General features: G+C 34.4%; 1 protein-coding gene across 1 annotated transcript in view; it reads left to right on the forward strand.

Annotated features, from left to right (window-relative positions):
* ASCC3 (activating signal cointegrator 1 complex subunit 3) overlaps positions 1-21,909 on the forward strand; it is a 258,777-nt gene that overhangs the window by 10,954 nt on the left and 225,914 nt on the right. The window contains exons 4-6 of the mRNA XM_085306936.1: positions 16,863-16,983; positions 20,133-20,340; positions 21,095-21,236. Coding sequence (XP_085163062.1) covers positions 16,863-16,983; positions 20,133-20,340; positions 21,095-21,236 — 471 coding nt within the window. The remainder of the gene's footprint in view (positions 1-16,862; positions 16,984-20,132; positions 20,341-21,094; positions 21,237-21,909) is intronic.

Genomic DNA, 21,909 nt, shown 5'->3' on the forward strand with positions numbered 1-21,909 from the left:
CTATTCTCATTTTTCAAAGGTCTCCATGTGGAAAATTGCAGTGTTTTAAATGAAGTCCAGATGTGAGACACCTGTCATTCATTTTTTGGATAAATAAAGTTTTAGATCAACTGATGTATAGCCTATGCTATATTTATGTCATTCTTCATTTACCTGCAAGTCTTTTTTTTTTTTTCCGCTAACTAATCTTCTATTTAAGTTTTCTCCTATCATATCAATATTATTTTTCAGGCACAGTGTAATTAGATTTATAGATGCGTGCGCCCTAACCTAGAATTTCACTTGTCAGTTTTTGAAGATTTATGAAAGATTGTTGTGCATGGAAGCTGCAAGGGCAGTGAGCTCTTTCAATTTTGTTCCTAGCTTCAGTGTTTTTTTTTTCTTTTTATGTTCCTAGCCATCTTATCTGTATATTCAAGATCAAATACTATTTTTACTTCATCCAGAGACAAACTGATAGCTTTATCTTAAAATTAATTAAAGAAACAGGAATTATCCTCTGTTTTGGGCCTGTGAGAAAATTAAAAGTAATGCATGTAGTTTTTTTTTTTTTATTAACATCTCATAAGATGTCTTTACTATCTACTCATTCAAATCTAGTGTAGGATCAATTCCAGATCAATTAAGCATAAAAGGGAAAATACAGCACTCCTCATAAGAGTAGTTCACAACAAGCTAGTCCACTAACAAAGGAAATTATCCAGGAAAATTTACTGAGTCTTATGTTCACTATTATGTGTTATTGTTTTGATTTGGAGGAGAGAACTTTCCTTGTGAAAACAATACTTTGTAAAGCTGGAAAATTGTACTTTCAATTCTTATGATTATCTTTCAAAAAAATCCCACAGCTCAATTGTCATAGCTTATTTTATCTGATGCTATCACCTCTTATTTGAACAAAGCCTCTTTGGTTTCCCTCCCCCCTACACCTGACATTGAAAAAGTTGTAATTTAAAAAAAAGATACTGTATTTTACATAATACTCTGACATGAAGTAAAGTGTGTTAGGCTTTGATCAGTATTGCCCCTTTATCCTGGAGAAAGAACACTTGCCATCAACTAAAATTCTTTCATATCTATTGCTAATAGTATTTTATTAATAGATATATTCAGTTCATTATGCTTGTAAAGCGGGGAGGAAAGCAAGCAGTATAGAGCAAAAGCTATAAAAACTATTTGTAGTTCTTAAACTAAGAAACCCTAACATTTAAATTGACATTAGGTTCTCATTCATTTTACTGCCCTTCATTAAGCAATAAGGATACTTCAATTGCAAAATGAAACAAGTGAAATAGGAAAGGTGCCGGGTGCTGTCRAGTATGGACATAGCAGAGCGAGTCCAGCACAGGGCAGATTGTTGCAGGACTGGTCATAGGAGGAGAGGCTGAGAGAGCGGGGRTCTTTCAGCCTGGGGAAGAGAAGGCTCGGGAGCATCTGATCAAYGTGTGTAAATACCTGATGGATGAAGTAAAGAAGATGGAACCAGATTCTTCTCTGTAGTATCCAGTGACAGGGCAAGCAGCAGTGGGCACAAACTGAAGTACAGAAAATTCCATTTAAACATAAGAACAAGGTTTTTACTGTGAGGGTGGGTCAAACTCTGGAGGAGGTTGCCCAGAGAGGTTGTGGAGTCTCCATCCTTGGAGATATTCAAACAGGACTGGACATGRCCCTGAGCAACCTGCTGTAGCTGGCCTTGCTTTGAGCAGGGGGGATTGGAGCAAATGATCTTCAGGGGTCCCTTCCAACCTCAGCTGTTCTGTTATTCTGTGCTTTGATTTGAAAAAAATGATGACATTAGCGAAAAATGTTTTGTTACCTCCACTCTCAACTCTGTTTAAAATTAAGTCTACCTTTTTCTCTGATGGATTTCRTGCATTGAAATCGCTAAATTTAACTGTATACTGTTCCTTAGCCAAGTATGTACTTTCTTAAGCTCAAAAACTTGTTGTTTTTGAAGTTTTGTTCTACTAACAAGACCTTGTTAGTAGAATCTAATAATAAATAAGTGGAGAGGACCTTTTAAATTAAGTACCTACATTTTAACCTTATGTGGAACTTAATGAATTATAGGATACAGGAAATAAATAGTCCTTGTGCTGCAAGTAATCTTAATTAAGTTGTAAAGTGACCTTGATTTCAGATGTGTAATTGGTCTCCTAAATTAAGTATCTATAAATAAAGGGCATTTGTWATTCAGAGAAATCATTCATTTAGTTTCCTGCAATAAACAGAAATCTGTAATGGTCATTTTTCTCCTGAGAGAAAATACAATCTCAATGTACATGACCAAATTTCTAATACCATTTAAAAGCTTAACATTACCTATATGAACATTTAATTTTTTTTTAATGTGTAAGTTAACACAAATGTAAGGAAGTTGTTTGACACTTTACATTATGAATATTACATTGAAGTACAATTTCACCAAAGACAGTACATTTTAAAGCTTATAATGCAAACCAGCTACAAAAGGAGTTATTAATTTCTACAGACTATGCACATTTATTACATACTTCATGGAAGTGAATGGAAGTGCAAAATCAATACTGCACAAAGTTACATCAGAAAAAGACTAAGCAGTGTGTGTGTGTTTATTTATTTATATATATATATATATATATATGTATGTATGTATGTATATTTGTTGTTTGGTTGTTTTGTTTGTTTCCAACTAATGATTTAGTGTGCTTTTCCTGGCAGTAGCATGCTCTGCAGTACTTTTCTCTATATTGACTTATTTCTAGCACATACTGAAACAGTATTTGCTTTGACAAGTAACCAGAATTTTAGTGTTACATTTTCAAATAAAAAGTATGTTCTAGCTATTAGCATCCAAAATCGACCTGGGAAACACTTAAATCTCTTGTTCCTAACCTGAATTCTCAGGTCTGTATGAGAGCGATCTCTGGGCAGTCTGAATATTTAATTTATTTTAAGGAACTCTAAAAGTCTTCAGAGTTCATATAATACTACTGATTGTGATAAATGCTGTAGCATTTCATTTTTTGCAGGCTCTTAGACACTAGTTTTAAGATCACACTTTTCACATACTGTGAATGTCCCAAAGGAGGTGCTTTAGAGAAACAGCCTGTATTAGCTCTGCACAGTGTGATCAGCTCTATCTGTGTTGGACTAATACTTTTGGTTAGTTCAGAGTGCAGGTGAAGCTTGTTTTCATATGTTGTATAGACATACCTGACCTTTCAATGGAAATGTGTGTATTTTTTGTTTTCCTATATTTTTCAAATTTAAAAGCAATTTTTTAAGCATTTTGGCATGATGCATCAGCTTTGTAGAATACTCGATGTTGGCCTTTGCAAATGCTTTGCTCTTTAAGATATGAAACACTGAATGTTCTGCTGCTGGCAAGGTGCATCAGTCTGCTCTTGAGCACCTCTGTGCTCCCAGAAGATTCTCTGTTACCTATCAAAGCCAAAGCTTGGCTTTTCTGCATAAGCCACTGCTCTTCTCTTCACACTTGGGATTCTCAGCTGCAGCTTTGCTCCTTGTCCAAAGCAGAACCAGAGGTGCTCTGAGTTGTCCCTGTACATGGCTGCCTTTTTTGTTCTGCACTTTTCATCAAGCCATTCTTAACAGAGGAAGGTTAAGCTAAATTTGTTTTCAAAATGAGCTTTAGTAGAACATTCCAATAAAAATAGTTTTAATAAACTGTAGAAGAACTAGTGGAAATTTTTTTTGAAATATAAAATATAGCACCAACATAACTATTGGTGAATGAGAAACTAAATTGACCAAAAGCTGTAGTCCATCGTGAAGTGGTTGACTTTACTGTCCAAAGTGAAAGAAATGGGGAAAATGAATATATCTTGAAAACCAGTTTAAACTTTAAAACGATTGAATGCTGATAATTCAGAATATGTATCATAATAGCCTAGCATCATTAAAATCAGTTTTCCTTGGTTTCAAAAGGATGTAATTTTTACTATATTGATTTTTTATACATAGATGATTTCTGAACTGTATGTATATGCATATCTGATATTTCTCAGGCACAGCTTGTGATACATCATTACAAAATAGCATTGTACTGGCATATATTTCTATGTGCTATGGGAAATTTTTGCCACTTACAACAAGGCTTTAATGTAACCTTTATTTTTTTATGAGATTTTCCCACAGAGGAATTAGGTATCTGGCATTAAAGTCTCACTGGTTAGCCATTCTTTATTGTTTTTAACTAGTTTAATACAGCCAATTTATTACAGTGGTAATAAAGTAGTCTTAAGCAACTGATATAAGCAAATGTAGTAATAAATACACAAAACATTAACTAAAATTAGATATTATTGGAATTTGCACTAATTTCATACTAAATTCGTACTAAAATCATACTCCAACTTTTTTTTTTAAATAGAAAGTTACGTTAGATGCTTTGTGATTATTTTGCTGATTTAAGACCTTTCACTAAACAGCTTGCTCAAGATAGAGCAATTGTGTACATGAATTAACTTTTTACAAGTTACTGTATTTGTTACTTTAGTTATTAATTGTCAGGACTAAACATGTTGTGAAACAACTTTAAAACATGCATTAACATAGCAAATGTATGTAATATAGGACACATGCTGAAAACGTGAAAAATACACAGTTGAGTATGTAGATAAATTAAAAAAAGACACAACTACAAAATTTTGTCTTAACTGAAAATAATTTAAAGATATCAATATCTGCATGTACCCGTTATAACGTACATATGCATATGCAGCTCACAACTCGTAATGACAATCATTGTAAGTATTGCCAGATATTTTCAGTGTTACAGCTATMCTGCTTAGTTGATCTTAGATGGAAAATGTGTAAATATAGACTGTCTATTGAGAGGGAAAACAGTTTGAGTAGGTAACTTCACTAATGCTATATATAGTAGGTGATAAAAATTTTAGAAAAGGACTTCTGTCCACCATATAGAAGGCAGAATGTGAAATGAAATATGGAAAACTGAGGAAATGAAATATGAAAAAATAATTGCCAGTTTGGCTTGATGCAAAGTAGCAGAAGTACAAACATATTTAGTGTGGGAGTAATGCGTTAACTGACTATGGCTTGCAGAAAAAGGCATGCAAATAGAGGGAGAGGATAGCAATAGACTGTCAGCATAATACAAACGTTTTGTAAATATTGGCTGTTCTTATTATTGAGGAAAAACCTCCCCAAGAGCCTTGGTCAACTTTCAAATTCTAGGCAACGTTTTTTCCAAAGCTATCATAGCTTTGCAGTAACTGTGAGCTCAGAAATGCACATGAGCATCAGCTCTTGAGTTATTGCACACTCCTTGTGAGACCTTCTTCAGATCACAAACTGGAAAGTTTGATTAGGTTCCACTGCTCATATAACAATGAGTTTGATGTTTGAAAAATCATTATATGAATTCAGTGTCTTTATAAATGCTGCACAAAAGCTTCAGGACACTCTAAGTTACCTAATTGCTCCTTTTGGAAATGGAAGTTCACTTGCACGTGAGGGCTTTAAGCARACACCAAGAATCATGAGTAGATTATTACTTCAATAAATTTTTCAATACATATTTTTATACAAGTGTAACTAAAGAGACTCTCAGCACTTTTTAGTGATGGGAATTGACACAGGTTATATTTGTGTGTTGCTGTATCTATTACATACTTTTTACTGTCAGTACTACTTTTTTAAGGTCTTTGAACAATTCACTTTTGGGGAATCTGAGGGTTTGTCATCTAACACTTAATCTGGTATTATCATTTTGCACAAAGCCTGAAGTGATGGTTAAAAGGTTACTGAAAAACTACCTAGAGCACTTCAAAAATTATATAGGGTTTACTTATAGTTAGAGAAGAAAATGAAAATACTTACTGGACTTCTAGAGATTATCATCTTTTTCTCCTGGAGTCATCTTCAACTTGCCTTACTAGTGGTAATCTTACTAGTGGTCATTTGCCATGCTTTTAGGAAATTTATATAGGATCCTTGCCTGAATGTTTAGAAGTGATTGAGTCCCATGTTTTCTAACAAATCGCTCAACTACGGTGCCRAAGCTTGGAAGAGTGGTATGTAGTCATTTTTCTAAGACCCCTTGTTCTTGTATTGTGATATAGTAAAGATCAGAAATTAATCATAGCCTGAACAATTTTTGAGTAGTTCAGATTCCTCTTCTTTTCTCTTCTGTCATCATTTACTTATGTCCTCCCAGAAGTCATTCAAAATCCTTATCTCCACATCTCTCAGTGAATTCAGTATGACTCCTCTTTCATCTCTGCAGAATTTAGCAAACTTTTGCCAAGGGACTTTACTAAGGACAGACTGAATTTCCATTGTTACTGTATTAATTCTATGTAACTGTTTAATAGCAGTTAATTATGAGGTTTGTCTCTCAAAACTGTCAGATAAAAGTTTATTCTAGGGAATTGTTTGTGTAGTAGAAAGCCAAGTTCAAGATGTCTGTTATTAAAATATCTTTTATTAAACCTACCTGGATGCAACCCTGTCTAACATGCTCTAGATGATGCTGCTTGAGCAAGGAAGTTGGACTAGATGATCTCCAGAGATCCYTTCCAACCTCAACCATTCTGTGATTTTATGATTATTTCTTAATTAAAATCAATTAGCAAGTGTGATAGTTGTGGTGTGAGACTATTTGAGAGAAGAATTTCAAAATTTTCATTATGTAACATGCATTTTGATTTAAAACTAGCTAATGTTCATTGATTGCAACACCACATGAAAACTTTGGATACCATACTAAGTTGACTTTTTCTGTGTTTTCTTCAATATATAATTATAGCATTAGTTTTAATTTTGTATATGCATTTATCTTCACATCACAGATATTTCATCTCAGAGCAGCTTGTCACATAAAATATGTTTGGTTTTAAGCTTCAAAGAATCTCTTCCCTCTGCTTAGTATAAGAATATTCTACCCTAACAAATTAACATAATACAAAGCTTATTCCCCCATTACTCGGTTTATAAAAAGCAAATATCCATTAGGGAATGTACAGGCATATGTGAATCACCCCTGTGGTGTTTTATCTTTGTCATCATCAAAGCTTCTAACTTGGTATGACTCTGGCTTTTCAAACTCATATTCTTTTCTTTGTAATTTTATTAAAATTGCTAAGAATTTTATATTCAGGCTATACAAAGCTTGGTTCTCATTGTTCTTGACCATAAAGCTTATCTGCTCCTATTTTATATGGGAAAATAATCTAGTTATTTTTTATAAGTTTTCTCCTCTTCTAGATTTGGCCTTCTTTTTGAAATTGGAATCTGAAGTACACAGCTCGATTGATGTCCAAGGATTGTAGAAACCCAAGGATGATAAGAAACTTTGTCTTTTTGTGAAGAGAGCACCATGCCGTCTCTCTTCATTAGAAGCCAAATTGAATGCTCGAGAGTTGCTTTTTGAGAACAGAAAAAAAAAAAAAAAAAAAAAAAAAAAAAAAAAAAAAGAGAGAGAGAGAGAGAGAGAGAGAGAGAGAGAGGAGTTGCCAGCCTTCTGGTGCTGAGAGCTCATCACTCTCCTTCCTTTCAGTAACTATTGCTCTTTCCTATCAACTCCTTTACTTCGATTTTGTACTGAAAAAGAGAGAGCTTATTGTACCTTTGAGGTGCTGTAAGGCTTTATCTTTTCATGATAACTTTTGAATCAGCTTAAACATATCATTAAACTTAATGAGATTTTTTTTCTAGAGTGAGCCAGATTGTAGTTGGTAGAATTTTGACTTAATTTTCTTTGATCCTGAGAAGGTCTTTTCAAGTCCAGTTGGAGACATAAGGAACTACAAAACATACAGGAAATGCAGTCAGATGTCATCTGAAAGATTAAGGCTCACTCATTAACTAGACACAAAATCAAACTCCTAAAAATGATTTTATGAAGAAAAAAGCAAGTATGCAGCTACTAGTGCCATAGAATTCACAAAGCCAGGTTTTCTGTGATTTTGTAATCCATGGTTTAAATCACCCTATTTCTAATGCCCTGTGAGTACTGAAGCTTTTTCTACTGGAGAAGAGCTTGTATTGGTGGGTTTACTGGTGTGTGCTAATACACTTGAGTGCAGCTTTTCAGAAAAATAAGAGGAGAGGCAAAAAGAGTACTTACTCRTTTGGATCATGCTCCTTTACCTGACCACTAAATATCTTCAAAAGCTCTGAAACCCTTTGTCAAACATGGAAATTACCAAAGAGGTTTAAAACTTTTTTTGTAGTGACTCACTAACGATGCACAGTGTGATTTCATGTGCCTCGTTTCTCTGGAATACTAGGGTAAAAATTATTTTTTCCTTATCTGAAGCCCCAGGTAAGGCTACCTGAAGCTTTGTTCTTCTCCTCTTTTCTGCATGCTGCTATAGGAATACAGGAGGCCACATTTCTGAGAAAAACTTGCCTTGTTTTCGTCTKGTCTACTTGAGCACATAGCAACTTAGGGTCTTGTAGTACATGACCAGAGGGAGTCTGCATGAGCAATRTTTGTCTGAGGAACCTTGCTGTGCCAGACAAGCTTTTGTGGAGAATCTTAAAATTTTGACTTTGCAATCCTAATTAGAATAAAAATAACTTTTACTATTAGAGTCTAATGTTTCCTATTCATCACCCACCACTGTTAAGCAATATRAATTGAATGCTTGGCTTTCTGGTGTTTTCTTGTACACTGTCACTACATGTTGGAATAACACAAGTGTCAGACTACAATTGAGCAGTTTTGGGCTCAAATAAATTGTTGTTCTCAGTTTGCCAAGTTTTGGAATTGCTTTCCTTTATAAATATCTGCAGGTTGTTTTGTTTTTCCAGAAAATAATCCAGTGGCAACTATAAACATTTTATAAAATATTTTAAATCTTAAGCACTAAGGAACTGTTTTGGACGTTTGATTCTGATACAGAAACTTCCTCTATAAATTAATATTTTCTGCTGGTTAAAGTCAGAATTTCTTATTCCTGTTTTGAATTTGCTATTTGTTCTTAGTACAGGATAAAATAGGTATCTGCTGTCTCCTAATAAAGTCTCAGATTTCTTTTTTTTTTCTTTGTAAGAATCTGGGTTTGTGTTATTGCAGTAGTGATGCAGGCATCTGTGTAGTATCTCTGTAAATAATCATTCAGTAATGCCAAATGAGGCTATAGCTTATGCAGGAACTGCACCTGCTTCCTATGCATAGAAAAGAGACAAATACAGTGGTTGGTTAATTTTAGCATAATTTTAAAAATTCATAAACAGCTAATTCTAGAATACTTCTGAGGATTAATARCTGTTTAAGGAATCATGTGACAGCAAGTTTTTCTACACTTTAAGTCTTTAGGGCTTCGTTTTTAAAAGGCTTGTCAGTGATCTGCTGTTTGTAGTTGAGTTTGACTTTTTTTTTAATTGCCCAGATATGTAGACTAAATGAACCTCGTAGTTGCGTGTTGTATATTCTGAAAATCAGTACGTCTATAAGTTTCTAACCAATTACCAACTCATCAAATTGATAAAACATTGATGATGTTGATGATGTCTCTTGTATGTGTCTTATTGTAAGAAAAAAGGTCTTTGTTCTCATTCCCCACYACTACTCTTCACCTGATTAATTTCACAATGGTTTAGTTCTAGGTTTCAGTTTAGTTTGAAAGAAATTTCCTACTCTTAAAGCATGGCACTATAGGCTTTATCTTCTAAGAGATTAGTTGTGATGTTTTAAAATTGCTCACATTRTTATTTTTTGTACTGTGGTTCATAATTTTCTGCTTGTGTTAAAGTAAAATTACGTGGGTTTTTGTGGATACTAAACTATAGAAATAGAGGATGATGCCTATGTGCTGAAGAAAGACAGTATTAARAAGAATAATTGGCCATGTCTCTATTTGCAGATTGAATTTGTAYTTTTGCACTAAAAACTGTCTGCTGCTGCTTGCTTTTGCAACATTTCTTGTTGCACTGCAAGTGTACCAACAAGAAAAATACCCAGAAGCTGAACGCTAAGTAAGAAACCGTCGTGAATATGTTAGCTTTATGTGAATTTCTTTCCCAAAGACAGTGTTATATGAAATCTTTTTCATCAGCTTCCTTGAACAAGGTTGGGTAATCTTTGAAATAACAAAAACTTCAAACTTTTTTCTAGGAGAATTCCTAGAACTTTGCTGCTTTTCTTGATTTGATTATTTCCAACTTCAAATTTATTTTCTTCTGATTGACTCTTGAAATTGAAATCCAAAAATGCAAAGAATGACTGCTTCCAAAAACTCCTAAAAACATCTTCACAGATAGCTGTATCAGACCTGTGATGGCAGAAATAACTTTTCATTCATTCTCCTGAAGCTGGCACTGAATTCTGCACAAGGCAGTCTAAAAAGCAGGTGCTTGTTGTGAGAGAGAACGCGAGCCGCTAGGAACAGCGATCTGCCGTACTGACCCCAGTGCTCTCCGAGATCGCAACGCGGGAGTTGTCTGGCCCCGCTACACGGCAGTCAGAGATGCGTTTTGCGTGCAAGTAGCTTGAGTTACTACTCTACATTAAAGTGCTTGAAGTGCTCTTTTCTTAGTGCAGGCAGGTGTAGTTACACTGAGTTTACTAACACTCTGTGCAAGTCTCCAAGGTAGGAATGGTTGCCAGAATTGAAAGATCATTTCTGTATAGGTGAACTTAACGTGTAATCAGAATTGGAATGCTTGAAAGAGAAAAAGCGGGTTTGAGAGCTATACGACTTTTTCATATGCCTAATGCCGGTTTTTAATAATACTAGTATGAAATTATGCTTTCTCGGGCTTTTAATTAACTTTATGAAATTTGACAATACAGAAAATCTGTTATCTATATTTATCTATCTATATCCCTGTATCTAGCCTCTGTCTTCAACATCTGTGATTTTGTTACTGTATCTCTTAAATAATACGTAGTAGGAGTTTGGGTGCTTTATCCAGACAACTTTTACTGTAAGTCTGTAGCCCAAGGAAAAAAATTACTTTTTACCTATAATTTTTTGAAATGAAGAAATCATTTCAGTTACTTAATAGCTATTAAGACAGAACTAGTTTGAGATCATGCAAAGGAGGTGATTGTTCTAAGGCTGTTTCTAAATTGTGCCTTGTAGAGCAAAACCATCTGTAAGCAAGTAAGCTAAGTGCAGGCATGGCAAGTAGTAGGTATAGGTGGTACTTTGTAACCTAGACCAGCTGTTAGGCTACAAGACAGGGAGATAGAGAAAAACAGCATTGATAGCTGGCTGAATTGTTGATTCTATTTCATCTATTGTCTTAGAGCTATGTAAATAGCTCTGAGTAATATATTACTCAGAGCTGTTTAATAATAAATATAGTAATAAATATAATTATTTATTATTCTATTATTTATTATATTTATTACTATATTGTTTATTTATTATTCTATTATTTAAGTAAACAATACTAAGACACAGGCAAGGCATTAGACCCACTAGTCAGTAAGTGGTTGTTTGCATTTTAGAAGCAAAGAGACTTTTAGAATTCTTCTCACTTGCAGAAAATAGGAAAATGCCATGTTGATGGCGGATAAATCATGAAATAAAATAACATTCGGAGCTCTATGACATATTTGAGGTCATCCTAAGGAGATGATTCTCCCAGGGTTCTTTATAAATTGTGCATTTATAGAACTGATAAGTAAGTATTAACTGTCTTAATATTTAGAGTAAAACTCTTGTTGCAGTCTTGAACTGTGAGCTTAACAGTAAGGATGTACTTTTTATAGCTGAGCCTGTGTCATGCCTCTCATTGGGGTCCAGCTTCTTGCTTGTTGTCTGCTGTGGCCTCCAGAGTCCTGTCTCTGTCTCCTTGCCTTTTTCCGTATAACTGGCATTCACTAGAAATTATTAGCATAGGGACCTTGCCTCACCATTCTAATGCAATATGACACTTCTTGTCCCTTGGTTCCTAGATTGATTACTCATTACACTTTCTTCCTGATATTAAGGCTATGCACATAAAATGAAATTTAAGAATCAATCAAATAAATGTGAGAGTGACCATATATCAGTCTCGTCTTTGTCTTTATGGTCACTGAGCAGTAGTTGAAGTCATCTGGGACCTTCATTATTGGAGACAGACARGGTTGCCTTTTGGGCACAATCTGTTACCCGCTTCAAGGTACGTAATAGTTTGGCTGGTATTCAAGAAACTGCCGATTGACACACAACTTCTTCAACTATTGCCTGCTGTCTACTTTATCTTGTAATAATTTACTAAAAAGGTGGAAAATAACATTCTCTAGATTTCTTTGTCTAGTCTCAAGGTCTTGGATATTGATGTTTCAGGATGGAATATATAACTAGCACCTGCTAGCACCTGAATTGAAAGGGTTGTGAGCTGGATAACTATTGGCTTGAACTCAGTTTTTAACTGAGAAGTTACACAAAGCTTAATCTTTTTACTTCAGCAATGTCAAGTCGTTGACAGAGAGTTCAAGTTAGAGGCTTAAGTGCCAGAACCATGTGCATGGTATTAAAATCTATGTCATTATTTCAAATGGAAATTTCTCTATTGTCCCCTCCTTAGAAGAAAGGAGCACTTCTGAAGCTGAGTAAGTTAGAAATACATATCATGCCAGGAAGGTCATGAAAATACTTCAGAGAATTTACTGTTACTTTGGCAATTTCTGCATTAAAAGCTACTTTTACCCTATCATCAACATGGTCTCCAGCTGCGCTATCCTTCTAGGACTCATTGCTTCTATTTAGTATTTCAATGCTAAACATTTCCTCCTGTGGATTTTTAGATTGGACATGACCTCAGTAACTCCAGGGTTTGATTAATGGAAAGCATTCCATTTGGAATGAAACATAATAATTAGCATCTAAAGCTACATCTAATCCCAGGAGTACATCACAGTTTTTCAATTTGCCTTTTCCTTACCTTCACTTGCATAGCAAAATATATACCCTTTTCTCAAAAGTAGCATCTCCTGAGTTGCAAGCAACAGATTTCAAGAGGAATATTCAATTTCTTTTAGTTGATATCTATAACTGAAGTCTATTTTTTTCACACTCTCTAGGATAAAAAGTAAATTTAGTACTACAACTTTTTATTTATTTATTTATTTTTAACAGCAAGAGTAAGATAACTGTGTTCAAAGGGGAGAGGCTTCATTGTGTATATTTTTGTGAGATATTAAAAATCATTATAAACACCTGTTTTGCACCTTTAGGCCTGGATAGAAAAAAGGCAGAGCATAGGGAAAACAGAGTAATGGATCATGATTCAGTGAATTCCTCTTTCTTTCATTCTTTCCATAAAAACAAGCTATCAGATCCCCAGAAGCTTAACCTTTGTAGTTTGAGAGTAACTTCCAGCCTTAAAGAGCTGCTGGCTTTCCTAAACAAGGTTGAGAGAGGAAAACTGTCAGGACTCAAGTGAGTACCGAGTCCCTTGTAGCATTGCAGGCTGCAATCGCTCATAGCAATAATCGGTCAATGGATTGTGCTACTGCTTGCAAAAAGTGACCGAGCGACTGCTTCCAGTTTCTCTTCCTTGCCACAAAATGATTAATTTCCCAGCTGGAATTGGATACATTGTGTTATCATATCAGAAAGAAACATCTTTTGGAGGAGAGAGGATTTGAAGAAAAGCTTCAAGGTTGCCATGGTTTTTGTTCCAATCTTTCACTTTCTGTTATATTCCAGCAATTAAAGTGGGTATTCTTTCAGCATTGAGACAGCTACAGATCAATGATTTGTATGAAAAAAGATAAGTCTTACTTGGTGTTACCAAATATTAAGATATTTTCTGCTCTCTAACTTTTTAAATACCTAAGTCAGCTGGCTGTCTCCTGCTATCCATGTTGACCAAACATGTAGCAGCTTGTAGTTTATAGCAGAGCAGAAAATACTTGTTTGATTTTGGGAACACAGAAAATAAGATTCTTTGTGTTGGAGAAAGCGTGTAGAAAAAATAATATTTAGCTCATCTGTAATAAAGCTTGTTATGCAAATATTAAACAAAATCTTATGTATCTGTTATTTTTTGTGTGTTGAACGTGTTGTACTGAAGACAGTAGGAGGACATTAACCCTAAATACCATCATGTAGAAGCTTGTGCTGTATGTTAAAAAATGTTAGTCTCCTGTGAAGAAGAATACAGTTTATTTTGTAAATTATCATGCAGAGGAACTCTAGTAAACAGTTGCTTCACTTTTACACTTCCAGCTGAATATCCAGCTTTCAACCTGAACTGCAGGGTCTCAGGCCTATGTTAGAATTTTAAGTTCTGGAGGTGTTGTGGATTATGTGGTTTTACAGCTGGTTCAGGCACTCGAACCTATGTCAACAATTTCATTTTATACAATCAGAAAATCCGAACTGCTATAGAAAAGATATATCTTGTCAAAAGGATGCCATTTTGTTTCTTAGATAGGGTATTTCCTGTGTCTTGGTGCTTCATTTCTCCTAGAAAACATAAGGCAATTTTGAATCGAAACAACACCTAATTTTTTTGCTTCCTGCTCTTTGATTTATACAGCTACCCATCACTATAAAGATAATTGCTTTCCACTGTAAGACTAATAGCAGTAGTGAAGTTATTACTTTGTACAAACTTTGGCACCTCTTTCTCTTTTGAATAAGACAAGCTGTTTTCTTTTTTTAATTTATATTTAGTCTTAAAATTTTGATCAGGGTTTTTTGAATACTATCACTGCTAATATCGCAAATGTAATTCTTACAGTGCAGATGTTTTTTTTTCCTAAGATGACAAATTTTGTGGTATTTCTGAAGACGCTGAACTCTGGATTCACTTCATCTAAGTTGTATCCCAACAAGTGATGATGTTTTCTTTTCCACTCATAGATCATTCTTCATAAGTTACCTTAGGATGCATCTGCTGTTTTGATCTTTAAAGGTTTCTGTAATAACATAGGCTTAAGGCTCCAAAGAATGTCAAAAGATGTTCTGAAATACTAGAAGGCCTTGTGAATGGACCTATTTAATGAAGATATTAGCACGTTCTTGGAAATCCAAACAAATAAGATACAGAATTACACTTTGAAAGTGGCTCCATTCTGTGCCACATGTTAATACTTCAATTGGAAAGCAGTGAATTACTATACTATGAACAAATTTGAAGATAAGGCATCATTCACATAGACAAATCCTGAAATTCAATTATTTCTGCTCTATGGCAACATTTTTGACTTTATGGAGAATCTCATCTTGTTTTTTAGTTTATTTTCCATTTCCCAACAGGTCTACTAATGTCTTGGTTTAGCCCTCAACAGTTTTCTACCTGTGATCTCTAGTAGGCTTCTAATGGATGTGTTATAGTCATCTTGTTAATAAGAACAGATAACTGTTTCTGATCTTCTGCATTATTTGGCTTTCTCTCTTTTTCTGCAACGTGATAATTCTCATATGCTTACATTGTGTGTGCTGCCTTGATGAGAAGCTAGTATTTAAGCCTAGATCTGGTTGAAAATAATATGATTATACATATACATATATATATATATACACACACACACACATATAGAATTTCCCTATCCTAATACTATTCTAAAGTCAACAGAATATTGGCAGAGTTGAAGCACGTTTGTATTTAGTTCTGTATACAATTAGACTATTTCAAATACACAACTTTTCTTATTGCTTTTGTAGTTATTCCTCCCCTCCTTGCCTTACATGTTTACTGTTGGAAAATAACCTTGTTCTGAAATTTACCGCTACTTACTAGCCACTTTCTTTTGTACTATAAAGGCAAAGTCCTCTTACATCTTTAAATAATATTACCTTAAAACTGGCAGTAAAGTAACAGTAAATGGCTGTGCAAAAGGCAAGAATTAATGATGATGGTTAGAGAAGGCTGGATAGAAAGAAATCCATTATAGCTTGAAATCCTTGTTGGCAGATTGATACCTAGGCAGCAGTTCCTTGCTCTGTATTTTTGTAGTTTGTTATTCCTGCTCAAGTATAGAACTTTATATTCATCCATATTTATTGCATTCAGTCTTTTTTTTCTTTTTTTCCTTTTTTTCCCACCTAATATACTTCTCCGGTTTGCCATCATTGGTTAGTTTAGTGGAAAAAATGGGGAAGTTTATACATTTCAGAACTGTTATTTCATGATCTCTGCAGATTCTGATATCACTGTACTAATTTGCACACCTCATGTTTTCATTATAACCATGAGGACCAAGAATAATACTTTTTAAATGATAGCTTATATTATGAAGTATAGGTAGACATGAAAAAAGGGCTCACTAATTTGATGAACTTGGCACAGTTCAAACATTTTGCAAATATATAAGAATGAATCATAAAGTTATTTTAAGCATACACACGCGTACACACATGATTAACAACATATGTGCAGGTAGTATAGCCAATGCACAAGTATCCCCTTAATTGTTTCTTCAAACTCCTGCCCTCTTCCGTCTGTATCTGATTTTTGTGTTGGATATGTATGAGAAAATGCAGTAAATACTTCTCTTGTCACTCGAATGCGAATAACTTGCTAATTATCTGACATCTATAAGAAAGCACCAGTTCTCTTGATTTACCCGGCTGGATTATGTAGAATATTTTATGTGAATAACCACAGAGAAAAACATGTGAAGTTTAGTCTTGAGCACAGTTGAATTTTATATAAAGATGTAAGCATTCTTTTCTCTCTCAAAAAATTCTTCTTATTTAATAGGCAAAATTCGCAGATGCTAAGTATTTCCAACTGAATTTTTTCTGTAATTTTCCATTTTTGCATAGAGAATCTGGATGAATACTAGCAATGATATCTTTTGAACTGAATCATTTGAAAATCATTAATTTATTAAACTCATTGCCATTCCTATTACTGTGGATGGAAATATTACAGTTCTGTTTGGAAATCTACACTGATTTGTGCAGTGACTTATAACTGTGTTTTCTTTGCAGTTGTTTGAACTGCTAGGCCCGGAAGGTTTTGAACTCATAGAAAAACTCCTACAGAACAGGACTCTGATTGTGGAAAGATCTTTGACTTGTCCAAATGATAACAGATTCCAGACTCTGCAAGGTAAGTGACTATAGAATTTTTATTCCAAACCACATAAAAATGAGTATTCTAACTGTTCAATTATATTTCAAGCAATGGTAATATATATGTATATTTAAAAAGAAAGAAAAAAAATGGGAGGGGTTGTATTTGTGTAAGCAGATAGATCATGGTCTGGTTATACAGAGAAAATAAATATATATTGCAGATATTTACTTTTCAGCTGTATGTGTGTAAAAATTAAAAATGTATTAAAAGTATTAAAAATTACATGGGCAAATATTTTGAAAATTCTCCTTTTATTATACTGATGGTTAGCATGAACTCATCAGAAGAACTATTAGTTCTATCTGATAGTGACTTCAAAATGGGATTTCTTGCTAGCAGTGTGGTTTTGACAAGGTTTTATTTCTTGTTTTTTATGCCTTTTTTATGGCTATGAAAAGATTAATAAATAAATAAATAAATACAAGAAACTGAAATATTGCAGTTTTTCTCCTATGTGCTGATTTCAGTTAGACAAATAATTTTTTTCTCCCTTACTGCAAAATGTATTTTGGAAGCTATTATGAATTCTTTATTTGCCATCACTGAAATCTGTCACAGTCATTGCTGCTAGAAGAATGTAGAGGAAAAATATTTGTAATATTCTGATTTTTGAGATAATTAGTAGTAACACTTTCTGTTTTTCTGTGACTGTATTTTTTTTTTCCACTGAGGAAATAACCTCTTATTATAGTACAGAAGTCAATGATATTTGAGTTTCCTTTCTGAGACTGAAGATGCTCAGCGCCAAGTTGAGTTTACTGATCTTAATAAGGCTTTTTTTTTTCTTTTAAGCTGATCAAATTGATATTCTTAATAGAGAGTACAGTTTTATCTTTACCAAATTGCATTTTGGGAAAGGAATCATTTTTTTTGGAAAAATTATTTAGTCAACTTTGAGTAATTTGTGTCTTCAGAAAGCAAGCACAAGTCAAGGAATTGTACTGAATTTTTATTCCATATTTAATGGAGTAAAGATCATTCCGTTTAAATCTACATTCTATTATTAATCTTTCTAATACCACATTAACTGTGAAATAAATATAATTCACAATCACAAAAGTCCTAACATGGATAAATTTATATTCTAGGTAAAACAAGTAATTGCTCTTGACTGCTTAAATCCTGTTGATACCTTGTTACAGAAGGCTAAACATGTTGTCTCAAAATGACTGTGAATTCATCTGACGTTTAAGGCTGTGGTTTTGCATGATAAAATCTTTCGTAAGGATACCAGCTGCTTAATGTCATTGCTTCCTGGATGTACTGGGAGGATGTTTGTGTGGCTACACTAGTCACCTGTTACCTGTGGACTTAAGTGAAAGATCTAATTAACCTTTAAAAAATGAAAATATGGAAATTTAATATAAAATTTTCTCTGTTCCTATTCAGTGTCACTTGCGAACACCTAGGCTGCCCATAAATGGGTAGCCAGAGTACAGGAGCACTGAGATTAGTAGTGGGAAATGAAATGGTAGGAATAACTTCAGCTGGTATTATCTTGTCCCAGACCATGGTTTGATAAGCCCTTTTTGAGTGGCAGGTGATACTCACATTGAAACTATTGTCTTCTACTCCTTCTAAAATCTCTGTCACTTCCTTCTATTGCGGGATGATGCATTTGTCTAAATTAGGGAACTCATCAGGATTAAGAAGAGCAAGTTGGTAGAGGAAAGAGTTTTCATTTGCTTTGTTTTTAAAGAATTAGAGTTGCTCATTCTAGGGAGGCTTGAATATTTTATTGATTGAATTGAGACTTACTTTAAACTGAAGCTTGAAAAAGACTAGTCAAGTGGTTTGGGGTCAGGGAGGATCTAAAACATYTGTATTTGTTTCTAGTTTGGCTAAATTGTTTCTGCTCGGTATTGTGTTTTCCACTACAAAAAGAGAATATTTTTTTTTAGTTCTTTTTAAAAAGTGTTTTTCACTCTACAATGAAAAATAGTTTTTTGTTGACTAACAGTTTCAATCTTATATCTGAATGTTGACTCTATATTGAAATGACTTTGTAAACAACGTTTGGAATTTTGGTGGCTATTTGATTAGAGTTTTTACTCTAGCATCCTACTAATGTTAATATTGTTAAAATTTTAGAGCGTAGATCTTTCTTGACTTTAAAGAACAGTGAATACCCCACAGTCACTAGTCGTCTTAGAGATATCTGTGTAGCTCTTCCCACATCTGAAAAATTAGGGTACCTAATGCAAAAATATGGATAGAGTAACTGAATATGCACTTAGGACTCAAAGTCAGGCCTGTGAGTGTCATAAAGTATACATGCTAAAGGAAGTAAGAGTTTTCACTATTGCTGCAGGTAAAAACTAAGTGGCACAYATCTGTCAGAACAGTAGTCAAATGGGTTTGCTTGATACAAAAGAGTTTTCAGCTTCAGAGGTAAACTGCAAGAGTGAAACATAATTCAATTAAATACATAATTTTAATAAAACTTACTGAAGTTAATCTGCAGATTTTAAAAATAGAATTTTGAAAATATTGATGTAGTTAAAAGGAAAAAATACCTGYAAGATGTTGCATATGAATGACTATGTCTTTGTGTTGAGCCTGGAGCAAAGAGGAATAATGCCCTAGGAAGGGCAAACTGTCTGGGCTTTTTCAGTTTCCCGGCTACCTTGGATTTATTTAGGGTAATTGTGCTAGTTCTTCTTGATCTAATTCTGCTGCTGATCCACATGAAGGGAAGGAGTCTTTGCAGTTGCGTCACATAAAATTTCTTTTCTCATTTGTCTAGGAAAATTAAACTGGCTATACTTTCAATGCAATCATGTTATCCAGTAATGTACTCTAGTTGTTACATGAAGAGGCTATTTGAATAAAACTGGCTAATTTGTTTTCATACCATTTTACTTATCAGCATATATGTGTAAGAGGAGAAATAAGTGGCTCCCCCTTGTTTTGGGGTGCAGAATTACAGTTGTTTCCTAAATAACAGTAACTTTAAATGCCAACCTTTGAGAGATGAACTATGACTTCTTTTGGATTCTTGAGAACAGCTAGTGCATAGACAGTCTAACTAGAACTAAGCTATCTTTAAAAAAACTTTAAAAGAAACCGGAAAACATGGAATCCAACACTGGTGGAGATGCATACCCCTTTCCCTGTTGCAGAGCAGTGCAAGAAGTTTGTGGGAGAAAACCCTAAACCCAATTATGGTTGTCAAGTTACAATTCAATCTGAACAAGAAAGGCTGTTAATGAAACAGTATCGTCGTGAAGAAAAACGAAATGCCAGAAAAGAAAAACAAGCTGGGGAAGATGGAGAAGTTTCTGGAGAAGGACTAATGTGCTTTGATCCCAAAGAGCTGCGGATACAAAGGTAATAAATGCCAAAAGTTGAAAAATGCTTGTGTTGTAATTGCTACTTCAGTATATCATAATCATTTATTTTTTTTTAATTCACTTTGGTGATTAGGTGATTCTGATTTCAAGTCACGTATTATTACAAGTATAGATTTTTTTTAATATGCAAACCTAATTTTCAGGGTAAGAAAGCAGTGATCTGCTTAATTAGAATCTTCTTGGTCTCATCTCTGTGGGGTAGAGATGCAGATTAGAGAAGTAGGCCATCTTTCTTAGTTCCTCTATGCACACTTCTGGCTTAAGATTTATGAAGTGTGTACTAAATGTATCAGAACTGTCTTTTTTCYTTTTTTTYCCCCTCTCCAGATTAATGGCTACTATTTTCCACGTTGCCATCTGAAGGTAGAAGAAGTAAATAGAGGAGGGAGAGGATAAAGAGGCTTTTGTATTGAGAAAAATATAGTGAGACTGGTATTTAAACATGAATGCATGTTGCTGTATTGTTTAAAGAGATGCAAAACTATTTTTGGGAAAGCCTTGCACTTGTTGGATTGATCTTTTTCTAAATATACTGCTATAAAAACTGAGTTTAACCTATGCCAGCTAATAACATAGTAAAGTTTCTTTCTTAATTGTTTTACTACAATACAATACTAGTCTTTTTGCCTTAAATTGCCACAGTCTTGCTCTGACTTCAATATACTATATTCAATTTTTGTGAAGGCAGCCTATGGTTGGCAGAATTATTTCAGTTACTCTTCTGCTTACAGAGAACTAGCACTTCTGAATGCTCGAAGTATGCCGGTYCTAGGTAGACAGAGAGAGATGGATTTTGAAAAAATACATTATCCACATGTTTATGATTCCCGAGCTGAAGCTATGAAAACATCGGCATTTATTGGAGGTGCAAAGGTACGTATTTGCTGCATGACCTTTCTTGAACAATATATCTTTCCCAGTAAATAACATGTGGCATGTATCCTTCTCTGCCTTAGAGATTTTTCTACTAGTCAGAGCACTATGTATGAACAGCTTGTTTGCAGAGGGTTTTACATACTTTCATATATTTTGTTTTTATTTTGACTGTATAAGAAGTAATTTCACTCCTGACTTCGCTTTTCCTTTTGGGGCCTCTTAAGTCACTAAAGATGCTATTTTTCCCTTCTATCTATAAGAAACCATTGAACTGATTTTAAAAAAAAGAACTATTTGTGGAATTCCAGACTTCACAGAATCACAGAACAGCTGAGATTGAAAGGGACCTCTGGAGATCATCTAGTCCAACGCCCCTGCTCAAGCAGGGCCACCTAGAGCACATTGCACAGGATTGTGTTCGGGTGGGTTTTGAATATCTTCCAGAGAAGGAGACTCCACAACCTCGCTGGGCAACCTGTGCCAGTGCTCTGTAACTCTCACAGGGAAGAAATTCCCCCTCATATTCAGGTGGAAGTTCCCATGCTTCAATTTCTGCCCACTCCTCTTGTCCTGTCACTGGGCACCACTGAAAAGAGTCCAGCCCCATCTTCTTGACACCCTCCCTTCAGATATTTGTACACATTGATAAGATCCCCCCTCAGTCTTCTCT

This window comes from Rhea americana, unplaced genomic scaffold, assembly GCF_003343005.1.
Source record: "Rhea americana isolate MKP2758 unplaced genomic scaffold, rheAme1 scaffold_25, whole genome shotgun sequence".
Lineage (NCBI taxonomy): Eukaryota > Metazoa > Chordata > Aves > Rheiformes > Rheidae > Rhea > Rhea americana.